Source organism: Pimephales promelas, chromosome 10 (assembly GCF_988280905.1).
Source record: "Pimephales promelas chromosome 10, fPimPro1.hap1.1, whole genome shotgun sequence".
Classification (NCBI taxonomy): Eukaryota; Metazoa; Chordata; class Actinopteri; order Cypriniformes; family Leuciscidae; genus Pimephales; species Pimephales promelas.
In genome coordinates this window covers 27,405,976-27,428,887 of record NC_142778.1, presented here as the reverse complement: position 1 = coordinate 27,428,887, position 22,912 = coordinate 27,405,976, and the positions used below count along the sequence as shown (strand labels likewise).

Sequence of the window (22,912 nt, the reverse complement as noted above, 5' to 3'; positions counted from 1 at the left end):
AGTAAGATAAATATTGTGTGTGAGAGTCATACATTTTAAGGTTCAGTGCCTGAACACATTCCTTCTCACTTTGCGTCTCCGTGCAGTCAGCAGACCGAAGCTCAAGGTCAGAATTCTGCCAATCTGCTGTATGTCGAGGTTGCGTCTCTGGACTTTGTCCCCGTGAAAAAGATGCTTCAGAAAACCTACGTGAACGACCGCAAGCCGCTGTGGCCAGTGCAAAATCTTCAGTGACACAACTGTCACCGTATTCATGGGCGTAACGCTGGTCCACTGCCAATCTGAACAGGTCTGGTTGGTGACCAATGGCAAGAAGCTGGGCGTCATGTAGCGAGGGCGTAGAACTGTGTGAAAAACGTGAGAAAAAAAATACACAAATTTTATGTATTAGGAATAGGAACAGAGCCGGACAGTATCGGAGTACATTTACTTGAGTACAGTTCTTAAGTAGAATTTTGAGGAATCTGTACTTTACTCGAGTATCTTTTTTAGGGAGTACTCGTGACTTTACTCAAGTACATTTGAGAGGGAAATATTGTACTCTTTACTCCACTCAATTTCTACTTCTAAAAAAAAATTGGAAATAAGAAAAATCTCGGAAACCCTCAATTTGTTGTTTCCCTCTCAAAAGTGATTGGATTGTCCAGGCGCCACTGACTGGGACAGCCTATCAGCAATCACCTTCAGCTTTTCGCAAAAAGTCAACTCCATGGTCAGATTGAGATAAGAGACGAAACCATGGACTAATCTATGGATAAAGACGCAGCAGGTCCATCCCGGGAATGTGGCGACCCGTGGTCACACCTCGCCAGACTATTTCAATTTTCTGAATTTTTCTTAAATGTTAAAGCAACATGGTAAAAAGATGAAAATGACTTGATTTTACTTTCAATTCCTTTTACATTCTCCAAGGTATTGACATTAACATTTTTCATAACTCCATGTAGGACGTTTCTGTCCATAAATGTAAGCACTAGTAAGGCAATATTTAGAAAATGTACTCTTGTACTCTTGATTCTCAAGTACTTTTAAAAACAAGTACTTCATTACTTTTACTCGAGTAGATACAGTATCTGACTGCAGTACTTTTACTTGTACTTCTAGTGTTTTTACAGAATCTTGCACATGACAGCATTTTTTAAGGCAAAATTGCATTATGTGTAAAAGTATTTTACGGAAAAAGTAAATCTTGGTCCTATTAGATAACATACGATTCCATTATTCATTAACTAATATTAACTAACAATGAGCAATACATGTATTACAGTATTTATTCATCTTTGTCAATGTTAGTCAATAAAAGTACAACAGTTCATTGTTAGGCTAGTTCATGTTAGATTAGTTCAGATTTTGATTTTAATATTATAATATTAGTAAATGTTGAAATTAACATTCAACTAAGATTAATAAATGCTTTAAAAGTACTTTTCATTATTAGTTCATGGTAACTAATGCAGTTAAGTAATCTTAAATGAAAACGTATATAATGTTTTACCAACATCTTGATGAAGATTTAAACTAGCCTTTAACATATGAATTAGACATTTCTTGAGGGATGTAAAACTATAATGAAGTGTTTCAGGAAGTTTCTACAAAGGTGTCTCAATACCCCTTTAATTACTCTATTAGCCATGGCTAGTTCGCCCCTCCTGCCCCTGACCCCTGAGCCAGTCTCAGCTGTCAACATCAGAAACCAGCTCTGTCACTATTGAGTCCCTGCTATTCTAATCCTCTGACACGGTTAAGGGGGCACCCAACCCTCCAACACACACTTCAGTCCAGAATAGAGCCGTAAAAAGATCCATCCAAGAGTCCAACGCAATGTACATTTGTACTGGGAAACAAAACTACTGTCGAAACATGTTCAAATACAGCACAAGCGCAGAGATGTGGCTAATTTTATTACCTCATTAAAACAAATTAATGTCAAATTGCATATACAGTCAGCAATGGACATTCTGAAAGCCAAACATTATTACAAAGCTGTAAAAAGCATGCCAAGGAAAATAAATACAATCCTAGACCTTACACAGTTCCCCTACTTACTGACAACTGAAATTACCTCAGAGAAAAAAAATAGATTTTTTATTTTTTATTTTGAAGAACTAACACAGCTTTTGCAGTGACACAACATTCCTATTTAGAAATCACTGTCATGAATTCCATTTTATCACTGTGGTTTGATGACATTAAATGAATCCCCCAGTTCAGTCTGTCACTCTAATCAACACGGGCATTGGTTTACCATTGTATCGTGGTTAGACGGCAAAGTCTTCACCTTGCCAAAGCTGGGGACTGACACTGGGTCAGGTCAGATGTTAAACGTCTGCAGCGGTCCCCACGGGTGTGCAAAAGACCCTTTGTGCAGAGTGTGCGGCGGAAGGGTTTGGGGGGGATTCTCTAAAGTCCTCCAAGCTATGAGAGACCTCAGCTTGAACCACAGGACACACAGACTTCTGCCAATCATGCTTTATGAAACATGGTGAGTGTTCTGCTTTATTTGCTGGTGGTCTGCAGCAGCGTCTAAGGCGGCTTTTGTATGACAGAAGTGAAAGTGTAATTTTTTGTTGATATTCACCATGTATGAGCTCAAAGAAATAATTAACACTGATGCCAAAATTAACAAATGCTACATTTTTACAGCAATAGCACAAGATTTTAAAAATAATGAAATGCTCAGTTTAAGTTTTCTCTGCCATACCGCATTTATATAATAATTATTTATTTTAGCCCTATTTTAGGCCTGGATTTCAGATCCTCTACAAAAAAACCTCTGCATAAACTATGTAGTTTACCTACAGTTAAAATATTATTAAATATAAATGAACTGTTATATGAATTTTTCATAGTTGAGACTTCAATAGAAGTTTTAAAACAGTCCTGGTTCATACTTCACCTTATATAATTTGTGATTAGCAACCAGGGATAAAAGCAATATTTTTTGTTAATTTGTAAAAAGTATTACGTGAAGCTGAGAGAAGCTCATTCAAATTAGTAGATGAAAGCATAGACAAATTATCCAAAATATTTAATAAACACAAGGGGTAGGGAATGTAAAGAACTTTGTTGGAGTCAAACTGTGGGCAAAGATTTTGTGTGGACCTGCTGATATATTGTATCAGTCACTTTACAAATAGAACTATGTGCTATAATATTCTATAGGAATTACATTTTGACCAGATGGATTTTTATTGGTACTTTCTAGAGACATTTACTGGTACAGATACTGGTTGTCTACCTGATCTCCATCTTTTGCTTCTGGATGAGTGAATCTCGCTGTTTCTGCTGTGCCTGACAGAAGGCCTGGAAAGTCCACTTCTGTTCTGGACCATTTGGGGACGCTGCTGCAACAGCGATCTGCTCATTATTCAACTTAATCAAACCAGGCACTGTCTCCAGAAGCAAGGACCTGAGAGAGAAAAAGGGCATTTAAGACATTTACCTGATGAAAATGTAAGGAGAAACGACCACACAATGTGCTCAAAGCTCTTTGAAATGATTGGTTTAACTGTCGGTGACTGTTTATTTTATAATGTATAACAAAGCTAGACGGTCTTAGAAAGGGTTAAAATTGAGAAACATAAAAAAATCTATATCTTCTAAAAATATTCTAGATTAAAAATAAAGAGGGTGCCACAAAAAAGGCCAATGAGTTTACAATTATGAAAATTTGTAATTCAGATGCAAGGTTACCACATTTACTGTCCACTGCAACCATAAAAAAGTAACGGGTAAATTTTAGTTCCAGTTCCTCCCTCTCTCCGTCTCTATTGTCTTTCTATTGGAGAATATTTACATTGAGCAGACGAAATCAGTTAGGAACTGGGGATAAAACATTTAATGGTTTTGACATTCTGGACTCAAGAGAATCAACAGAGCGCCTGTGCATCGAGTAAGAGGTTTAGTAAGAGTCTCCCTTTTGGATTAGAAGTGGAAACCCGGCTTAAATTAGAAGTGAAAAAAGGGTTCGCTGGCCTCAATCCGGTGACAGCCATTCAAGTGAGCATATATTGCTTTTTTGGTCATTGGTCTTCAATGTGCGAGAGTGTATAAGAAAAGCAATAACCAATAACAATGAAATTACAGTAGAATTATTGTTGTCACTTATTTTATTTTATTAATTGTTTATTTGTTCATTCATCAGTTATTATTTACATAATACATCTTATATTTGATTAATATATTTATTTTTGTTATACTAAATATTATTGATTTAAAATATTAAAGAAAAACTATTTAACTTTTACTAAGTGCTCTATGTTGGGTTTTTTTTTTACTTCAAAACAGTCAAATATTTGTTCACAACTAGATTTTTATGTGTGGTATATTAGTTATTAATAATAAATCAGTAAAGATAAACACTTTCTTTTCTTTTTCTTTTTATGCCTATTGACATTGAAGGAGAGATGGTAAGCAATGGGAGAAGAAACTATGCATTGTTGGTTTATCACTAGCACAAAGTATTTTATTCAAGCTGATTTTTTCATAAAAGGGGATCAAATAGGTCAAAACATTGCTAAAAGCCAACATAACCTAAAATCAGGGCTATGAAAAAGCATTTACCAGAAAGTTACGTTATATATCTGAGAAATCATAATAGCTTATGCATTTGTTATGTCACTTAAAACTAAAGTGGACATATTCAGCTGCTTCACTTTTACAATAGTCATATTATACACAAATGCTCCTTTTGGCCATCTCGTGTCCAGTCGTCAGGTTCCTATTACTACCAAGAAAAGGACTCTATTCATTACTCGTGAAAACTTCCCTGTAAACTAAGAAACATACAGCAGTTGATTAATCTTGCTAAAGTCAGCTCTCCCAGACTCGGAGCGCTCGTGCCCCGTGTACTTCTTTGAAATATTCTTTGGTGCTTTAATTTAGGCTGTGTTATCACTGGACGGGGATGAAAGGGCTAGTGGAGAGCGAGAAAAACACTGGGTCTAATTCGGTTGTTGGCATTGAGGGTAAGACAAAGTTCAGCACAATACTGAGCCTGACTTGAGTGAACTTGCTATAAGTCATTACAGAATAAAACAGATGTAAAGGCACAACAGATATATTTCACCTCAGATTTCTCCTTGGGAGCCACATGCAAAATGTGGTAAATGAAGTTTTAAAATTAACTAACAAAATGAACAACTAAATATTTTACTGCTGGCTAAGGAGCAAGTCAATTTAGTAAGTAAGATTCTGTGTTGCCATCAATAAACCCGTGACAGTCAACGAACCTCTTTGTTATGTATGATATTATTTCCTCCATTTTGACTGAATGAACTGGATTGGTACTTGAGAAATAAATTCCAACATGCTTCTATACTTCCCCGATCTCCTTGTTCTGTCTCTCACACATTTTTTCTACCACATAAGAACATATCATTTGCTCAATAAAAACTCTCTGCAAACTGCTTGCACTTTAGGAGCACATTTGCTTAAAAAATATTCCCCCTCTGAGCAAATATTTTCAGAATTACGAGCACTTAAGTCCACGTGCGTACAGATGTCACTGGGTAATCCAATAGCGGACACAGATACAATGGCTGGTGCAGTGATATGGGCCGGAAGCTCAGCGGTAAAGAAGAATGTTTATTCTGCTTTAAACATTTGGTGCACTTCCAGTCAATGTCCCTGTTCACATTAGTTTCACATTCTCGGACAATTAAGAATTTTTTAGTGACTTTTGCTGGAATGCACACATGACAGCTTCTGCCCAATCCAAGATAAATCTCTCCATAATAAAAGGAGGAACCACATTTCAACTCCTACAGTATATACTAATATTTCCTCTCAACAACAAATATGCACTTTGGCTTAGTAGTTGCAAGTAACATTAAGAAACAGAGAAACTAATCTTAATAGTCAATGTAAAAAGTCCTAAACCGGGTCCTTGGATCACACCTACCTCCAGTTGTTTTCCTGCTGTAGTGGGCAACCAGTCAGGTTAAGTTCTTGGAGACTGGTGCATTTCTGAAGATTCCGACAAACGTTCTGCAAGTCTAAAAAGGGTCAGAACAGTGTCCCACCTCAGAAATACTCTAAGAAATGGTTATAATTTTACTGCAATTTCAAATGTTAGCCATTTTGGACTGAATGAAAACACCAAGATACTATAATTAAACATTTCTGTAAATTAGTATATGAAGAGTTCAGATGCAAAAGCCTCTAAGTGCCATTTGAAATTTTCTTCTTGAATGATCATTTTTATCAAGCCTGTATATTTAAGTTCAGTGATTTCACTTAAATGGCAATGATAATTACCTATTAATTGTTATTTAAGTGAAATTACTGAACTTAAATATACAAGTTTGATAAAAATCATCATTAAAGAAGAAAATTTCAAATGGCATTTAGAGGCTTTTGCATCTGAACTCTTCATATACAGAACTGCTTTCCACAATGGTACTTTAAAGTACAGTTCACTAAAAATGTATGTCATTATTGACTCACCCTTATGTCATTCAAAATTTAAATGTTGTTATTTTTCAGTGCAACAGAAAAGGTCAATTTTGATAAATATTCTTCAAAAGAGTCACATGCAGAATCAATGCAGATCTACTTAATATAACAACAATTTATAGAGACGAGCACTATAAGCGTTCCATGTGACTTGCGCTATATTCCAAGTTTAAAAATTCTGTAGTTATATGTGAAGAAAAGACTTTGAAAAAAGAAACAGCATACAGTACATGTCATAAAGGTGAGTAAATGACAGAATTTTCATTTTTGGGTGAACTATCACTTTAAAGGGATGCTCCACTTTTTTGTAAACAGGCTCATTTTACAACTCCCTCGGAGTTAAACAGTTGGGTTTTACCGTTTTCGAATCCATTCAGCCGATTTTCTGATATTTAGAAGAATATCAGTAACCAGACAGTTTCTGCTCTCATTGACTTCCATAGTAGGAAAAAAATATACTATGGAAGTCAATGAGACCAGAAACTAGTCTCTGGTTACTGATATTCTTCTAAATATCAGAAAATCGGCTGAATGGATTAGAAAACTGTAAAAACACAACTTTTTAACTCTGGGGGAGTTGTAAAATGAGCCTATTTCCAAAAAACGTGGAGTATATTTTTAAGGATAAATAAGACAAAACTATTATTTGTCCGTTACATAGGTTATCATTGTCAAGAATAAAGACCCCATAACAGATACCAGAGTCGAGTCGTGTCGACTCACCCTTCTTTGTAAGCTCACCTGACAGACAGTTATTACTGGCATCCAGTGTCCTCAGAGACACCAAGTCCAAGAATGGAATTAAACGAGTTATACTAAAGAAAGAGAAAAGTGAGCCATCATTTTAAACAATAAAACATCTTAGCACTGTACATTTGTACATTTTTCTATTACATTTTTACCTAAGAATGTATTTAAACATGGCAAAGACTTCACCTTTAAGTAGGATTTAACAGTGAAACAGTGTGTTATGTTCGAAAAATGAAGACACTGAAAACCAATGAGTAGGTAGGCAACTTAATAGGTCTTGATCAACAAACAACCATTCTCCATTGAGGCCTACCTGTTCTGGGCCACAGACAGGTTTTGGAGCAAAGGTAGCCAATAAGATCCCAGATCAAGAATGGAAGATATAAGATTGTCATCCAGGTAAAGGTCCCTCAAAAGAACATGGTTTTGCAGGACAGGCAGCTATGCCATAAGCCAGAAAAAAAACAACAACAACAACAATTCCTTCTTGACCACTTGATCACACAGAAAGACATATTTTATGTTCCAACAATGAACACGTACCCATCACCAGAGATGGGTGGATCAAGCCTCATCCCTAACATGACTAATATCCACACATTAAGCAAAACAGATAACGGTAATTCAATTAAAGTGACAGCAACATAGGATTTCAGTATAAAGTATAGTGGTTTCATGTAATGAACACAATGAACAAGTCAAATTACGCATTTTCTGGACACTGAGCTGGAAATATAAATTCTCTTTATAAATTGTAAGTGGTTAAAGTCTATGATTTCAGTTGGGCTAATTAGAGTAAGAACATTAAACAGTTCAGAATTACTAACAAAACAACAAAGTAATGGAAAAATGTGAATATCAATACGATCTTCATATTACTTCTTACTTAGTTTGTTTCTTTGGTTGTGTAAGATTTACCTCAGTCAGACTGTTTCCCCTGAGGTCCAGTGTGTTAAGAAGAGCGCAATTCTCCAAACCCTCAACGTGACATAGGTGGTTGTACGAACAGTCCAGATGCAGAAGGGTATAAATTTCCTTCAAACCTCTCGTGCTGAGCAGCTGGTTATGGTCCACCGATAATCGCAGAAGCATTTTCAGGGGTCCTAAACCACCTAAGAAAGCATACATATATCATTCAGAGGGAGTGGGGGAGTGTATGAGGATAATTCTTGGCCATGGTGACAATATCTAATACCAGCCAAAGGATAATCTAATATAAAAAGGCAGCATTGGCAGGACATCATCTAATGCTGACAGCAAATACCTTTAAACTGCATTTATCCTCTTATTTATGATACATTTATTCATATTTATTCAATATGAGGCTATTTACTCAGAAATGAGACATCAAGATTTATTTATGCAAGGAGAATAAGGGCAAAAGGCCATTTGAAGTCACCAAACTGGAGCAATGATGCCCTCTTCTGGACAATGACAACAATTAATTGTCCAAGCTAATTCAGTCGAGATCCAGATAGCAACCAACAGTCAGCTTCTCTTTCTTTAGTAATGCAATGAAAAATAAATATACTACATAAAGCTTAATGTCAGTTCTAGTGAACATACTCACTGATACGAGAGATGTTGTTGTGTGAGAGCTGAAGAATTTGCAGATTTTCAGCTCCATCAAAACCGTGTGTGTTCATCAGCTGGTTCTTGCCCAGCAGGAGGACCTGAAGGTTGACCAGACCTCCACAATCCACATGGGTAATTGAGTTCTCCTAAATGTGAGAAACAATGGTACATACATTACAATAATTACATGAATAACATACAATAATATTAATAATGTTTGTTGAGCACTATAGCAGCAAATTAGAATGATTTATGGAGCATCATGTGACACTGAAGATTTTTGATCAAATAAATGCAGCCTTGGTATAAGCAACTTTAAAAAAACATTTTTGAACAGTAATATATACTGTGATTATCTATGACACTTGAAAGGTGTAAAATAATAATGGACTGCATTGCACTGATAGTTTGTTCTTTCTTACTTGTACATCAACGTATCTGATCTGAGCGCACTGGTTCAATCCATCCAAGGATGTGAGTCCACAGCGTCTAAGGGTCAAAGTCTGCAGGTTGTTACACTCGGACAGTGTAGACAGGCTACAACCCGGCAGGTCTTCCAGCATCACTGTCGTAACCTGAGTTTTACCAACAAAATGACAATAAAGTCAGCAGGACCATACTGTATAAGACATATCTCAGCCAGGAAATGGATTTTCATTTCTACCTGTTTGAGAGAGCTCCAAGTTCCTGTTTTGAGAATAGCGTTGACAGACAGAGGGGGCAAACTGGGTACTCTTTTTCTTCTTGGCACTCTTTTTTGGGACTGTTGTTGTGCCGAAGACACTTTCCTTTTATTCTGCAATGATAGTTTGGACCAAGGAGTGCAGCTCATCATCCAGGCCAGTCGCTTCTGCTCTGTGCTGTCAGGCAGACATACTGAAACTGATTCTTGGTCCTTAAGCTCAGTATCTGTAGTATTTTGATGTCCTCTAGTGTTCATTTCAGGTGCTACAGCATTCAAATCAGAAGTCGGCTTAGTCAAGTCTGTATCTACGCTCGGAGTCGCTTCAACACTTGAGGAACCAATTAAACTAATGCCAAGGTCATTGGAAAGACCTTGATGTGCATTTATGTGGGATTCTGGGGAGCTTTCGGTCAATTTAAAGCTTTTTCTTGATTGTGAGAGATTTATCTGAGAATCAAGCTCAACTTTTTTCTTTACTTCATGGCTCTTTATTCTGTCTTTATCACTCTTTGTTTGTGGTCTCATATCATGTAATGTTTCTGTGTCTTCTGTGCTTCTCCCTTCAGGTTTGTCCTGTTTTTTCATTGCGTCCCTGTCATCATCCAATGTGTTTTTCATGTTCTTCGCATGTCTTATTATTTCATTATTATCTTCTATTTTTCTCACAATTGCCTCATTACCTTTGATCTTATTTTCCTCTCTTTTAAATTCATTCTCCACTTGGCTACTCGTTTCCACTTCTGTTCTCTCTTTTTCTTTGTTCTTCCTGTGTGTATCCACTTCCTGTCTTCTGCAATCATCTATTACACTTTGTGTAATGTTGTTCTTTTCCTCCTTCCTCTTCATTTCTCGCCTCTTCTTATCTTCTTCCTCTTTCCTCCTCTGTTGTTCAAGTCTTTGCTCTCTCTCCAGACGATGGCGATCTTGTTCTTTTGCTCTTTCATAATCTGCTCTCCGTCTCTCCATTTCCTCCCTCTGTGCTCGCTCGTCCTCCTCGATTCTTTTTCTCTCCTCCTCCTTCTCCTTCTTCATCTTCTCCCATTCTCTCTTTTCCTCTTCATATCTTTTCTCCTCCTCTCTCTTTCTCCTCAGCTCTTTTTTGCTCCAGCGACGAGCTAATGCTCCTCTGAGGGCAGCTTGGATCTTTGTAGCTGCTCTGCAGTGAAGCTTCTGAGTTCTCCTTCTTTCCTCCTCCTGAGCCTCCTCAAAAGCCTGTTTCTCCTCCTCAATCTGCCCCTCCAGTTTCCTGATTAAGTTCTGAAATTAAACAAAAAACCTTGACTGGTACACAAGGTTTTTTATATATAAAAACTGGTATATATATATAAACATGTATATATACACATATACGTTTGTTCCCCATTCTGATGCTCAGTTTGAACTTTAGCACACAATCTTGACCATAGGTCTATACGATGAAGCCGGTTTAGGTGGATAGTCAGGTATATTTCAGTTTAGTTTGTGCCAAACCTGGGTTTTGGTTTTAAGCCATGAAAGTGGCTTGGCTTTTAGTGGTGTTCAAACTGAAATTGGACCAATCAGCTGTGAGTAAAGTGACGCATGTCTGGCAGAAAAAAAAAAAAAGAGTCATTCTTCCAGTTTCTCTCGCTCCAAATTAAAGGTCACTACATAATAAAAAATAATAATAATACTAATTAAGACAAAACTGTCTGACTTTAAACAATTATCATCTATTATAATAATTTTATGATTATTTATATAGCTAATTAATGTATATCTAAACAAGAAATTTTACAATTATTACTAAGAATTGAATTAAATTGTAAAGATAATATGATTTGGAATCGACAGATAAAGCTTTAAAAATGATTACATGTGAGCTTTTGAAGTCTCTGTATACCTATATGATCAAATATATAAACTACACAATTTTCACTTGAACTAATTTAGCAACATTTTAACACATTTCACATTCACCAATCTCTTATATCTTTGGAAAAAGAGTGAATTGAATTGCACTGATGAGAAGTGAATCTGAGTTTCATTGCTACACAGCATCTGATTTGTTCAACTACCATCATGCTCAATTTCTACATTGCTAAATGCATAGAGTTGCTGCTATCTGATTGGTTGATTAGATATTTGCATTAACGAGCAGTTGATCAGATGTACCTAATAAATTGGCCTGTGGACCCTCATTGCAAATCAGGTTTATTGGCAAAATTTACAAACTTTTAGCTTTTTGCAATGAACAGATCAAACAAAACTAATTGAAATAGCTCAACACCACAAATGTTTTAAGTGGTTTCCCCAAATTCAACTGAAAATGCAACTTTTAATGACTTCTGCTGTCTCAAAATTATTCAACCCCTTTAGGACAAGCATCTTTAAAAATGAATAGAACACCTTTACGCTGTTATGACTGCAATAACCAGATGTATAACCAGACACCAGCTTCTGGCAGCTTTTCTGAGGAATATTAGCCCATTCCTCAGGAGATTTTGCATGGGGCTCAAGTCAGGTGACTGTGATGACCACAGTAGAATCTTCCAGAACTTCTTCTGCAACCAAGTCTTGGTGCAATTTGAAGTATGCTTGGGATCATTGTCCTGTCGGAAGGTCCAATGACGGCCAAGCTTCAGCTTCCTCATTGACGGCATGACGTTTTCTCCTGATACTTAAATTAATCCATCTTGCCTTCAACATGCAGCAGGTTTCCAGTGCCAGAGGATGCAAAGCAGCCCCAGAGGTCAACCAGAACCAGGAATGCTTCCCATAACACCCGATGTACTTCTTCCATCGTAAGACGAATGGAATCCACACTGATATTAGATCTATGTAGATTGTAAAGCCATTCCCACCAATGGTCTCTTTAACTTAGCTCACTATGCTTTTGAGAAATAAAGCCTTGGATGATGACATCACTGTTTTCTGGAGAACTGCTTTATAGATTAAATGAACTCATTTAATAATTGATATTTACAACGGAACTGAATCAACACTGAACTGACTTCAGCTGAACAATGACACTGTTGTCCTTTAGAGCTAATGTACAGCCGAAATTAACTCTGTTTGCATCATTGAATCATTTCCCTGCTATCGCTATCAAAGCTACTTTGAAACAATCTGCATTGTATAAAGTGCTGTATAAATAAAGGTGACTTGACTTGACATATACACTCAACAAATTGTCTCGTTTGTAGGGCTGTCAAACGATTAATCGCGATTAATCGCATCCAAAATAAAAGTTTGTGTTTACATATGTGGGTGCACTGATTAAAATGATTTTATATATAAAATACACACACATGCTTGTATATATTTAAGAAATATTTTCATGTGCATACTGTATATAGATTTATATTAAATATAAATATTTAATATATAAATAATATTTTTTATTAAATATACATGCATGTGTGTGTATTTATATATATATATATATATATATATATACAAAATAATTAAACACAGTGTAAACACAAACTTTTATTTTTGTATGCGATTAATCGTTTGACAGCCCTACTCGTTTGTGTGTTTTTACATAATACACCAACTCAGTTCATTCATATATTAACAACTATTTATTTTTATATTACATACTGTATGGAAATGTTTTAATTTTTGGCTTTTGCCACATTTATCAAATAGCATCTTCAACAATCGTAGGCAAATTAAACTCACCTGATGTTTATCCATTTGCAGTTGAAGATCTTCTGCGTGGTTAACTTCGTTTTTAACTCCAGGATTTTGAATCTGTTATTGGCATACAGAATGTAGATTTTGTTATTCAATCAACATTTTATTAAAAAAAAAGTGTTAGACAGTCCTACCTGAGTGGCCTCCTCCATCTTCCTCAGCTCCTCCTCAAACTCCATCAGTCTTCTCTTCCTCATTTCTTCTTCTTCTCTTTCCAAGTTCAAATGCAGCAGTCTTTCTACCTCCTGTGCAGATAATTTCTGCTCCTCTTCCTCTTTGAGTCTTTTCTCTAATTCTTTCCACTCAAGACTAAGTTGCAATTCAATCTCAGTCAATGTATCACACTCACTTACATCTAAAAACAAAGTAAGGTACAATTCGGTGACAATAAAGACATAATAAGCAATCTACAAAACCATTGAAGATATGTGTGCAGATTTAACAGCAGTGTTAACCTAGTTTTTTTACAAGCGTGTAATAAACTTAAAATGCAGGCCCATCTAACCACATCATTTGAGAAAATGCACCTTCCATCCACGACATGTTTGGAATATCCTGCTGGGCATTCCGTGGCTCAACGTCTTTTAGAAGTCCAACTTGTTCCTCTAATTCAGAGATTACCTGACAAAAACATGTGCATTTTTATAATATTCATGAACTAACAAAATAGGATTTATGCAATACGTCATCTGATGTATGTTTGTACATCATAAGTATGCTGCATGTCTGAGGACTGAGAATGTACATCCTAAATTCATATTGACTGAACATAAACAAAACTGGGATATGTAACAGATCATTTGCTACTGTGAGGGACAAACTAAATTAAAGGTTAAGTTAAGGACAAAACACAGAGACTCCTTTCCTCTGCGATGACTCAGATGGGACAATAATCCCATTTCCATTTAACCACAAACAAATAACCATGACTCACTTTCTTTTTCCACTTTATTGAGTCTTCTATAAAATCTGAAGCTGGTTTAGTTGTAGGATTATCTTTGTGATTTAGGTGAGAATGCTCTTGGCTTGACAAATCTATGGGGAACCAGAAAAGGGAAAAACACTGCAGTACCTCAAGTAAGCAGTCTATAATAATAAACTTTAAGATGTTTTAATTCAGAATTTCAATCTGATCTTTTAAAATGCTTCTCACCCTTTTCTTCAACATCTTCAAGGGTTGATTGTTCAAAGGCACTCATTCGATTTCTTGAAGCTTCAACATATGCGAGTACTGAGTCAGGCAGCCTATCTTGACTTTCATGCAGCTTCTGTGCAAACAGGTATGGAAGGACAGGTGGAGTAAATTGGGTAAACATACATCTTTTTGGATAAACTACGTGACCTATATTTATATCTTCTTAATGTCACAAAAGTGGAATAGATTACCATATTCCATGTGCATGTTATGTTTGTTTTAACCCATAATTGTTTGCTTCACCAATATATGAAGAGTTCAGATGCAAAAGCCTCTAAGTGCCATTTGAAATTTTCTTCTAGAATGATAATTTTTATCAAGCTTGTATATTTAAGTTCAGTGATTTCACTTAAATGGCAATGATAATTACCTATTAATTGTTATTTAAGTGAAATTACTGAACTTAAATATACAAGTTTGATAAAAATCATCATTAAAGAAGAAAATTTCAAATGGCATTTAGAGGCTTTTGCATATGAACTCTTCATATATTAAATATAACTTTAAATTATCAAAGTTTTCATAATAAAGTGGGTTGTAATGTTGGAAAGTCGACTAAATTCAAAATAAGTACTGTTAGTTAGAGTTTTAACAAATGCATTACAACATTTTCAAATAAGCCACTTACATTTCCATCCAAAACAGTAAAGATGTCATCTTCTGACTCTGAATAATTTTCAGAAGGATCGAGGTACAATTTCATCAACTCCTCATCTATTGCCTGTTCGATGTTGTCCATTACCGGGCTATTAATGAGTTCCTACCGAGTTTATCACGAAGCAACAGCAAACTCGCAGATTTGTAGTTAAAGTAAACTATATCATTGTAAAATCTTAACAACAGCACAATATTAATAATGATGATAGGCAAGCATCTCGTAAGTATTTAACAAACAGTTTATTTTCCTGACAGTGTTGCACAGCACCTGTTACTCTGTTTTCCTCATGTTTGTAGCTTAGCCCCACCGCAGTTGCTATGGACAACAAAGTACAGAGTGGCAAGAAGGACAAACTTCATGAAGAGAACTTATCTACTATTGTCGGAATGCTTTTTAATAAGTTCAGGATTATATTTTAATGTAAACGTATTGTTAATAATTAACATCTGTTTGAACAAGAACTGGGAAGCTATTATATGGGAACATTCAACATTTCCAGCACACATTATTTGTCATACATATATATGGCGCCCCCTAGTGGCAACATAATTCATTAAAGAGATAATTCACCAAAAAATTCTATATTATAAAATTGACATTCTGTCATCGTTTACTCACTCACGTCTCGTTTCAAACCTGTAAGACTTTGTTTATCTTCAAAACACAAAAAAAGATACTTTTAATGAAATCTGAGCGATTGCTGTCCCTTCAATGTCAGCTATGCCAGAGCCATACACGTTGACGCCTATGAATTGAGTATGAATTGAGTGGTTTATTCAAATGAAGAGACACGATCACTTTATGCAGTCAACATATTTCATTTAGGATTTCATTCAGATAAACATTCATCAACTCACATCATTTGTGATAACCTGAAGCTCAAGCATGTTCTCTTGTTGTGCAAGGGAACCAATGCAGATTGAGCTTCCACAAGATCAAATGAGGTTCATTCTCATGTGTTACGCAGCATGTTTGAGCTTCTGTAAGAACCAATGAGGTTTGTTCTAGAGTATCAATCAAGTTCGGTTGACCTTCTGTTTATGTTCGAATAAAAAGCCTAAATTCAATCTGTTTGTCATACAGTGATCGTGTCTCTTTCGTGTCTTTTCAGTTTGGAGTGAACCATTAGTTTTTGCGATCTCTTTATACACTTTTTGAAGTGTCAAAGTTGTAGCCTATTGAAGTCGTAGCTGTCAATTGACGGATAGACATCGCTCAATTTCATTAGAAATATCTTTATTTGTCACAAGTAACATTAAAGTGTGTAGTAACATTAAAAAACAGATTAACATCTAACTAAAATGTTTCAAAACATTGTACCATAAATGATAATTAACATTTTTGCGCAAATGTTTTGGTAGTAATGTTAAAGAGAACTTTGAGAAAGAAGAGAGGAAGAACCATGCCAGAATGTTAGATAGGTTCTGATAATGTTCGTGTTAGCTGGGTCTAAATTGTAGCCTACTTTTGCAGGGTCTATTGACCAACTAAGTCAAGACAGATTGTGTTTTTTTTTTTTTGTTTAAATTCATTCATTTGGCATGCAGTTGCTCTTATCCAAAGCATTCAAATACATTTTATTCTAGAAACCGGACACTGATTTTGATCATATCCTCTGAGTGGCTGCAGGAGTCTGCTTTTGAAGTCAAACCAACTGTCCCGTGTTTCATCAGATCCCGGAGAAGCATTCACCATGTTCAATTGCTCAAAAAGGCCCCATCAGCAAGCCTTGTCTGCTTTAATTAGCGGAGAGTGGCATCGACCCCTTTGTTAGTGGGCAAGTGTCCGGAGCTTTTGTCTGAGAGTATGGAACCCAGACAGGGACTAGACAGGCAGTGCCTGCAGATTTACACTGCAGATTAGGACAGTCAAAGCCTGCTCAGCTCCGAACAGAGCTCAAGTTTGGACAGTGTTCCTGTGTTTGTACTGTAAAGGGTTTTCTGTTACTGGTCTGTTGCTTTTATCTGGTCATTGCTCTTCAAGCTAATTGTTTCCATTCATTCTTTCAGAGTGGGCGACAGAGAGAGAGAAAGAGCTTGTTGGATAAAAGGTGGCTTCAGCTCCAAGTTGCTATAGATTCTTCCTTATAGGCTACTATCATAAACCTTGTTGGTTAAGAGTTGGTTAAGAGTTCTTTGATTTTTATTCAACCAACAGTCAAATAATCCTTCCGAAGCCACCTCGTTTTTAATTTTCTTGAGCTCAAGCATCCTAAAACACAAACTGTCAACACAATCTTTCCTACCAACTGCTTTCCTACCAATCATGTCTTTTTTTCTTGCTCTCTATCTCCAGTTTAACAGTCTGAGCAGCTCTGTTCAGTTGAGGATAGTTCTTTCATCTTCTCTTCTAAGCAAGTGACAGACACATTGAATTTATTATGTTTTACTTCAATAAATGTAAGATCCGCCCTATGATTCTAAATTAATTTGTGTTCTGCCCAGATGGATGCTGTCACACCCCACAACCTCATCAGCTGCCTAGAGAAACTGCCACTACCATATTACACCAAAATTTACAACAGCTACTTTTAAATTAAAATGAGAACTGAAAATATAAAAATGATTTCAGAATATTGATTAAAAACCAAAACCTTAAAGCTACACTGTGTAACTCTTTTAGTTTATTCTTAGCTAAAAACACTTAGTTCTTTCAAAAATATATTTCCTCATTAATGTATATTTACTTCGTTCAAGTAATAAAGTATTCTCGTGAGTGTATAATATGCCATTGAAAATACATACGGGTAAGGGGTTCTAATGTCGGTCGCCATGTTGCCCCTACATCTTGAAAGTACATAAGCCAAAGCGGGACATGCCCGTTAATTCAAGCTTCGCCTTTCGCGTTTATGTTTCAGTTAACACTCATGGACGAGGTCGAACTGGAAGCCATGTTAATCTTGGACTACATTGGCCACCGTAGAAGTTAAAACGAAATCGGAATTGAGAGGAACAGAAACTAATATTCACTGGATGGTCATATACCTTTTCACCGCTAGATGGGGGTAAAAATCACACAGTGTAGCTTTAAAAATGATGCATAGACATATATTTGTAAATTATTTGGGTGTTCACACCTGTAGTTTGGGTCACTTTGCTTGGTCCGCTTGGCAAACTTCAGATTGGCATTTTTTGACACCGAACCTAAAGGCAGGGATACCAAACATCCAAAACAATCCTGTGTGCTGGGCTAAACGTGCCCGTTTTATATGGGTATAGCCTAACTTGGAAAGAGCTTAAAAATGTGTAAAGAAGACAAAACAGACACAAGAATCCCCATCACACATACAAACGAAGATGTGCTGTGAGAAGAAGCGGTTCTGATGCCTGTACTGAACTGTGGTGGGCAAGATCGCAACTATGAAGAGAAAAAAATCAGGTAGAGCTTTCTTTCTTTTTAGGTCACGCCTTGTGACATAATGACCCATTTTTGGTTTGTTTACATGTCTTTGGTCCGTGTTACATTCATATTTCATTCGTACCACACCAGGCTTGGTTCGATTAAAACAATCCCTGGTGCGATTGCTCTGTTAGTGCAGTTCATTTGAAGTCTGAATGCTGCCATCTGAACTCTGGTGCGCATCAAACAAGAGAGCCGAGGTCGCTGAAAAGATGTTTCTCAGTCCTCTTCCAAAATAAATCTGGTGCGGTTCGAATTAAATATGAATGCAACACAGACCAAAGCATTATTAAACCAAAAACAGGACATGATGTCCCGAGATGTGACCCTTAAAAGGACAGAAAGCTCATTCATGCCAGTTTTTTTTTTTTTTTTTTTGCTGCGTGTCGCCCGTACAGGCATCAGAACCACCTGTTAACGCAGCATATCTTTGTTTGTGTGTGACCGAGGGATTCCTGCCTCTGTTTTGACTCCTTTACAAATTTGATAAGCTCTTCACGAGTTCTCAGCTGGTAGTACCATCATATGTATAGGCTACGCACATACAAAGGGCACGTTTAGACCAGCACGTAATAATAAAAGCCAACCAATCAGATTGTGAACGTATTCCTATGCCTTTAGTTTGTTGTAATGCCAACCTGAACGCTAAGAGGACCAGGACTAGGCTTTTTGAATTATTTGTCCGCACCAAACAAACCAAGCGATCTCAATCTCGGTCTGCTTGTTTGGTGCGCACCAGGGTTCAGATGGCAGCGTTCACACTAATGAACCGCACTAGAGTAATCGCACAAGGGTTCATTTCAATTGAACCAAACATGCCAAATGTGAAGTAAACACACCTTGAAAAGATGGGTCTCTGTCCGCTTCCAAACAAACCTTGGTGTGGTTCGAATTAACAGGGACAAAAGACCTGTTTACGAACCAAAAATGAGACATGATGTCACAAGATGCAATCAAAAAGGACAGAATGCTCAAGTGTATCTGTTTTTTCTTGTCATAGTGGCAATGTTGCCTATCACAGTTCGGTACAGGCATCAATATCAACGCTTAAAGCAGTGTTTCCCAACCCTGTTCCTGGCGGCACACCAACACTGCACGTATTCTTTGGCCGTGTCTCAATATGCCTTCTTGTCTGCACTTGTGTTCTTGTGGACTTGTAAAACGTCATCAGTCGCAGCCCAAGAACTGTCCCAATACACAAGTTTGCATTTAGGCAAGTCCCGGATGTGTTCTTGACACTCCCATTTTTACGAGGATGCATCGGTTGGTAACTTGTGTGAACTTGACGGCAGAAATATCCCATAATTCATTTCGGCATTCGCGGAAGGAGCGGGAAGCAGAGAGGCAGGTCAAAAGTTACCTGAATATTACCGAATATTACCGGTGTTTTTTCCCGCCGTTGGCTAGTGATGTACACAAACAAACAACAGAAGCAGAACTAAAATGAGACAGGTGTTGCTTTATTGTTATGAATATACATTACATTGTAGTGTATGTAGAGTAATCCCTTAGGCTTGGGCGATAAAGCCTGGCTGTATAATAATTCTATTTATGTTTGGGCACTGCAGACGGCGTCTGTGCGGGGGTACTATTGCGCAATACCAGCAAGAACGCATCGTCTCAAACTGTCAGCAGCGTTCGGTGTGCTCGTCACCTCGTGAGTTCGTTCTTCCAAGAACAACTAGCAAGAGCTTTCTTCCCAAGAACACAAGTCCGTTCTTTGCATTCTTGGTTTTGAGGAACCGCCTTTGTCTCCCTTATCAAACACACCTGATTCAACTCATCAGCTCATAATCAGATGGGTTAATGCTGATGGGTTGAATCGGGTGTGTTTGATTAGGGAGACAAAGAATACATGCAGTGTTGGTGTGCCGCCAGGAACAGGGTTGGGAAACACTGGCTTAAAGGAGCATTTCACCCATTTCAACATTAATGTTTATTGAAAGTGGATCATATATTTATTGGAAATGTAAAAGAATTTTTGAATTTGGTGCCCTCTTGACCAAGAAAAGACAATGACCAGAGAAAATAACTGAAGGGTGCATTTGTATGAAAGACTACAACACCCACAATGCAGCACGATGGACAGCTCCACAAGCCACACCCACTAATCCGGAACTGCGCGCACATCAGAGAAATCATTCTTTCGTCAACAAGGCTAACGTTAGCTGACATCAGAGTTTGAAATTCATTTCACGCAAAATTTCTAGTTAGTTGGCTGTGGCGAGCAGGACGAGGGACGTGAGAGCGGCGCGAGAGGACGGCGCTTGTTAGCTTAGCTTCCAAAAACAAGATGGCGGATATCGATTTCAGTCCCACCCACTGATCTGTTATAGGCCTGCAGGGTGAGTGGGTCCCACCCCTAATAATGAGCTAATGTCTTTGTAGTCTCTACACTTTTCAATGAAATGTGACTTGCTTATTATGACGCAAAATGACGATGTTTTTGCGTTTAATGTTGTTGTTTTTTGGTCCGGACTGAACAAACCAAGCGAACCGAACAACAAGTGTGAACACACCCAGTGTTTTAGTATTGATTATGTTGTTTGTACTACAGCATAAAGAAAAAATACTGTTAATATATTTTAATAATAATATTAATGGAATTTTTTTGCAGTTCCCAAAGTGAACCTATTGATATCAAATCTTTTTTTTGTTTGTTTTGTCTATGACAATTCCTTTTGGTTTCATTCCTTAAAGGATTCCCAAAACCTCTGATTATCCCGTGACTAAGTTGAACCCAATGACACATAAATATTTTCTTGAGAAAGAAGACTTTCAAGACCACATTGAAATTAATCCTCTCAATGTCAAGCATCTCCAAGATCTTCTGAAGGCACTGCTGTCCACTCCAATTCCCACTTTAATTCCATCTCGGGACAGTTTAGATATAATAAAAGGGTACCAGACAGAGGGAGATAAAGATAAAGGGACCAAGAAAAAGCAGAGGGGAGAGTATTATCCATCTTTTTTCATCAGGATAAAAGTAACTGCAGTATGGGTGGGATTCAATGGTATGTGAAAGGTGTCAGAGTGTATTAAATGCTAATTCACTCAGGGGAAAGCTGCTTACCGTCCTGTGCTTGCTGGACACTCATATTCAGTACAGGACTCTTTAGTTTAAAATGAATATTTTTTTATTCAGATGCATATTTATTTAGAACCATATCATATCATTTCAGTAATGGAAATTAGCACTGATCAAACCTGGAGATTGGATGCATGAAAATACTACTTTCAAGAATGTTTATTTTTATCTCCAAGAAAGCAACAGTTTATGAATTATCTATTGCATTGTCATAATTAAACTCTTTGACTCAAACTATTATAATTTGGTTGTTCTACAAAACTTCAATAATAGTAAAATGGAAAAAATTGTATTGGGCTGAGAAAAAAAAACGAATCGAGCAACTTGTGATAGCAGCAAAGCATCATGTTACTTGACTGGTTTAGGACATTAACTATTTAACAGGTAGGTAGAACAACCTGCCATCTGTGACTGACTGGTTTGTGTTTGTCATCATCACATGCTGTAACCATTCACAAAATAATGCCCTGGGAAATGCATGATGAATGCATGTATAATGAATGATTCCTAAGATGTGTTGTTCCAACATTATAAATGTATTTCTAAAAATCTATTGAGATGTCTGTGACATAATTATGTTTTATCTAATGATGTCATGGATTAAACTGCTCCTGTGGCTCATCACAATGTAACATCACACTAAAGTTCCAGGAACTGACATTATGATCACCTCCAGCAATCAGCAGTCACATGCCCCGATTTAGATACTTCACACTGACCTCAGTGTTGGGAGTCACATACAATCTTCAACACAAATCCACAACACACACACATTCTAAAGTTGTTTTATCAAATTGCCTATGTTTCGCTTCTCTTGTTTTAGAAAGATTGAAAACTTAAAAGATTTAAAATGATTTGATTATAAATCATTTTTTGATGAATCTTTCTGCGCCAGTTTTGTTTATCTCAAGACTAGTCGTCAAAATTACCCTACGTTTTTCAAAAAAGCCTGACTGGAAATAAATGGAGCTCTGATATGGAGAGCATGAACTAAGCAATTAGTGAATATAAAACACTTACTGCTATTATGAATAACCAAAAAGTCACAATTACTTTTGTTTTCTCCATAGCGCCCCCAACAGTATAATTAACGCGCATTTCTCCCTGTTTTAAACAGTCTATGATTTCTCCATTTATTCCCTGAGCAGGGGCGCGCGTTTCAGAATTGCACGTTTCTACCATTTACAAATCCGTTCATCCGTTCTAAGACAATAATAATAATAATCCAAACAAAACAGTTGCGTTTCCAACCCTTTGAACAATTCCGTGTCAATGTCTATGATTTCAGCCATTTTATTGTAAAGCTGGTAAGATTCCCAGGCAAGCACGAGGTTACAATACCGGTACACCCCTAAAAATCAGCTTGTGGGCGCTGTAGTGGGTTGTACCACTGTTCTGTGTAATGGGGTATGGGTGGCGTCCGATTTAAAATGATTTTCAAACATA

At 36.9% G+C, this 22,912-nt stretch overlaps 1 protein-coding gene across 6 annotated transcripts in view; it reads right to left on the bottom strand.

The window, feature by feature from the left end:
- The window catches only part of lrriq1 (leucine-rich repeats and IQ motif containing 1), a 48,002-nt gene that overhangs the window by 19,327 nt on the left and 5,763 nt on the right, over positions 1-22,912 (bottom strand). For 2 of the 6 annotated variants that reach the window (XM_089116390.1, XM_039650413.2), the window contains exons 1-15: positions 14,950-15,668; positions 14,280-14,394; positions 14,061-14,161; positions 13,654-13,747; positions 13,261-13,481; positions 13,112-13,183; positions 9,446-10,723; positions 9,204-9,356; positions 8,777-8,927; positions 8,125-8,318; positions 7,520-7,647; positions 7,198-7,271; positions 5,903-5,996; positions 3,239-3,409; positions 33-344 (exon numbers count right to left, since the gene is read on the bottom strand). In XM_089116390.1, coding sequence (XP_088972516.1) covers positions 33-344; positions 3,239-3,409; positions 5,903-5,996; positions 7,198-7,271; positions 7,520-7,647; positions 8,125-8,318; positions 8,777-8,927; positions 9,204-9,356; positions 9,446-10,723; positions 13,112-13,183; positions 13,261-13,481; positions 13,654-13,747; positions 14,061-14,161; positions 14,280-14,394; positions 14,950-15,060 — 3,269 coding nt within the window. In that variant the 5' untranslated portion in view covers positions 15,061-15,668. Of the gene's footprint in view, positions 1-32; positions 345-3,238; positions 3,410-5,902; positions 5,997-7,197; positions 7,272-7,519; positions 7,648-8,124; positions 8,319-8,776; positions 8,928-9,203; positions 9,357-9,445; positions 10,724-13,111; positions 13,184-13,260; positions 13,482-13,653; positions 13,748-14,060; positions 14,162-14,279; positions 14,395-14,949; positions 15,676-22,912 lie in introns of those variants that run through there. The other 4 variants (XM_089116391.1, XM_039650411.2, XM_089116392.1 and 1 more) reach the window with 3 other exon arrangements.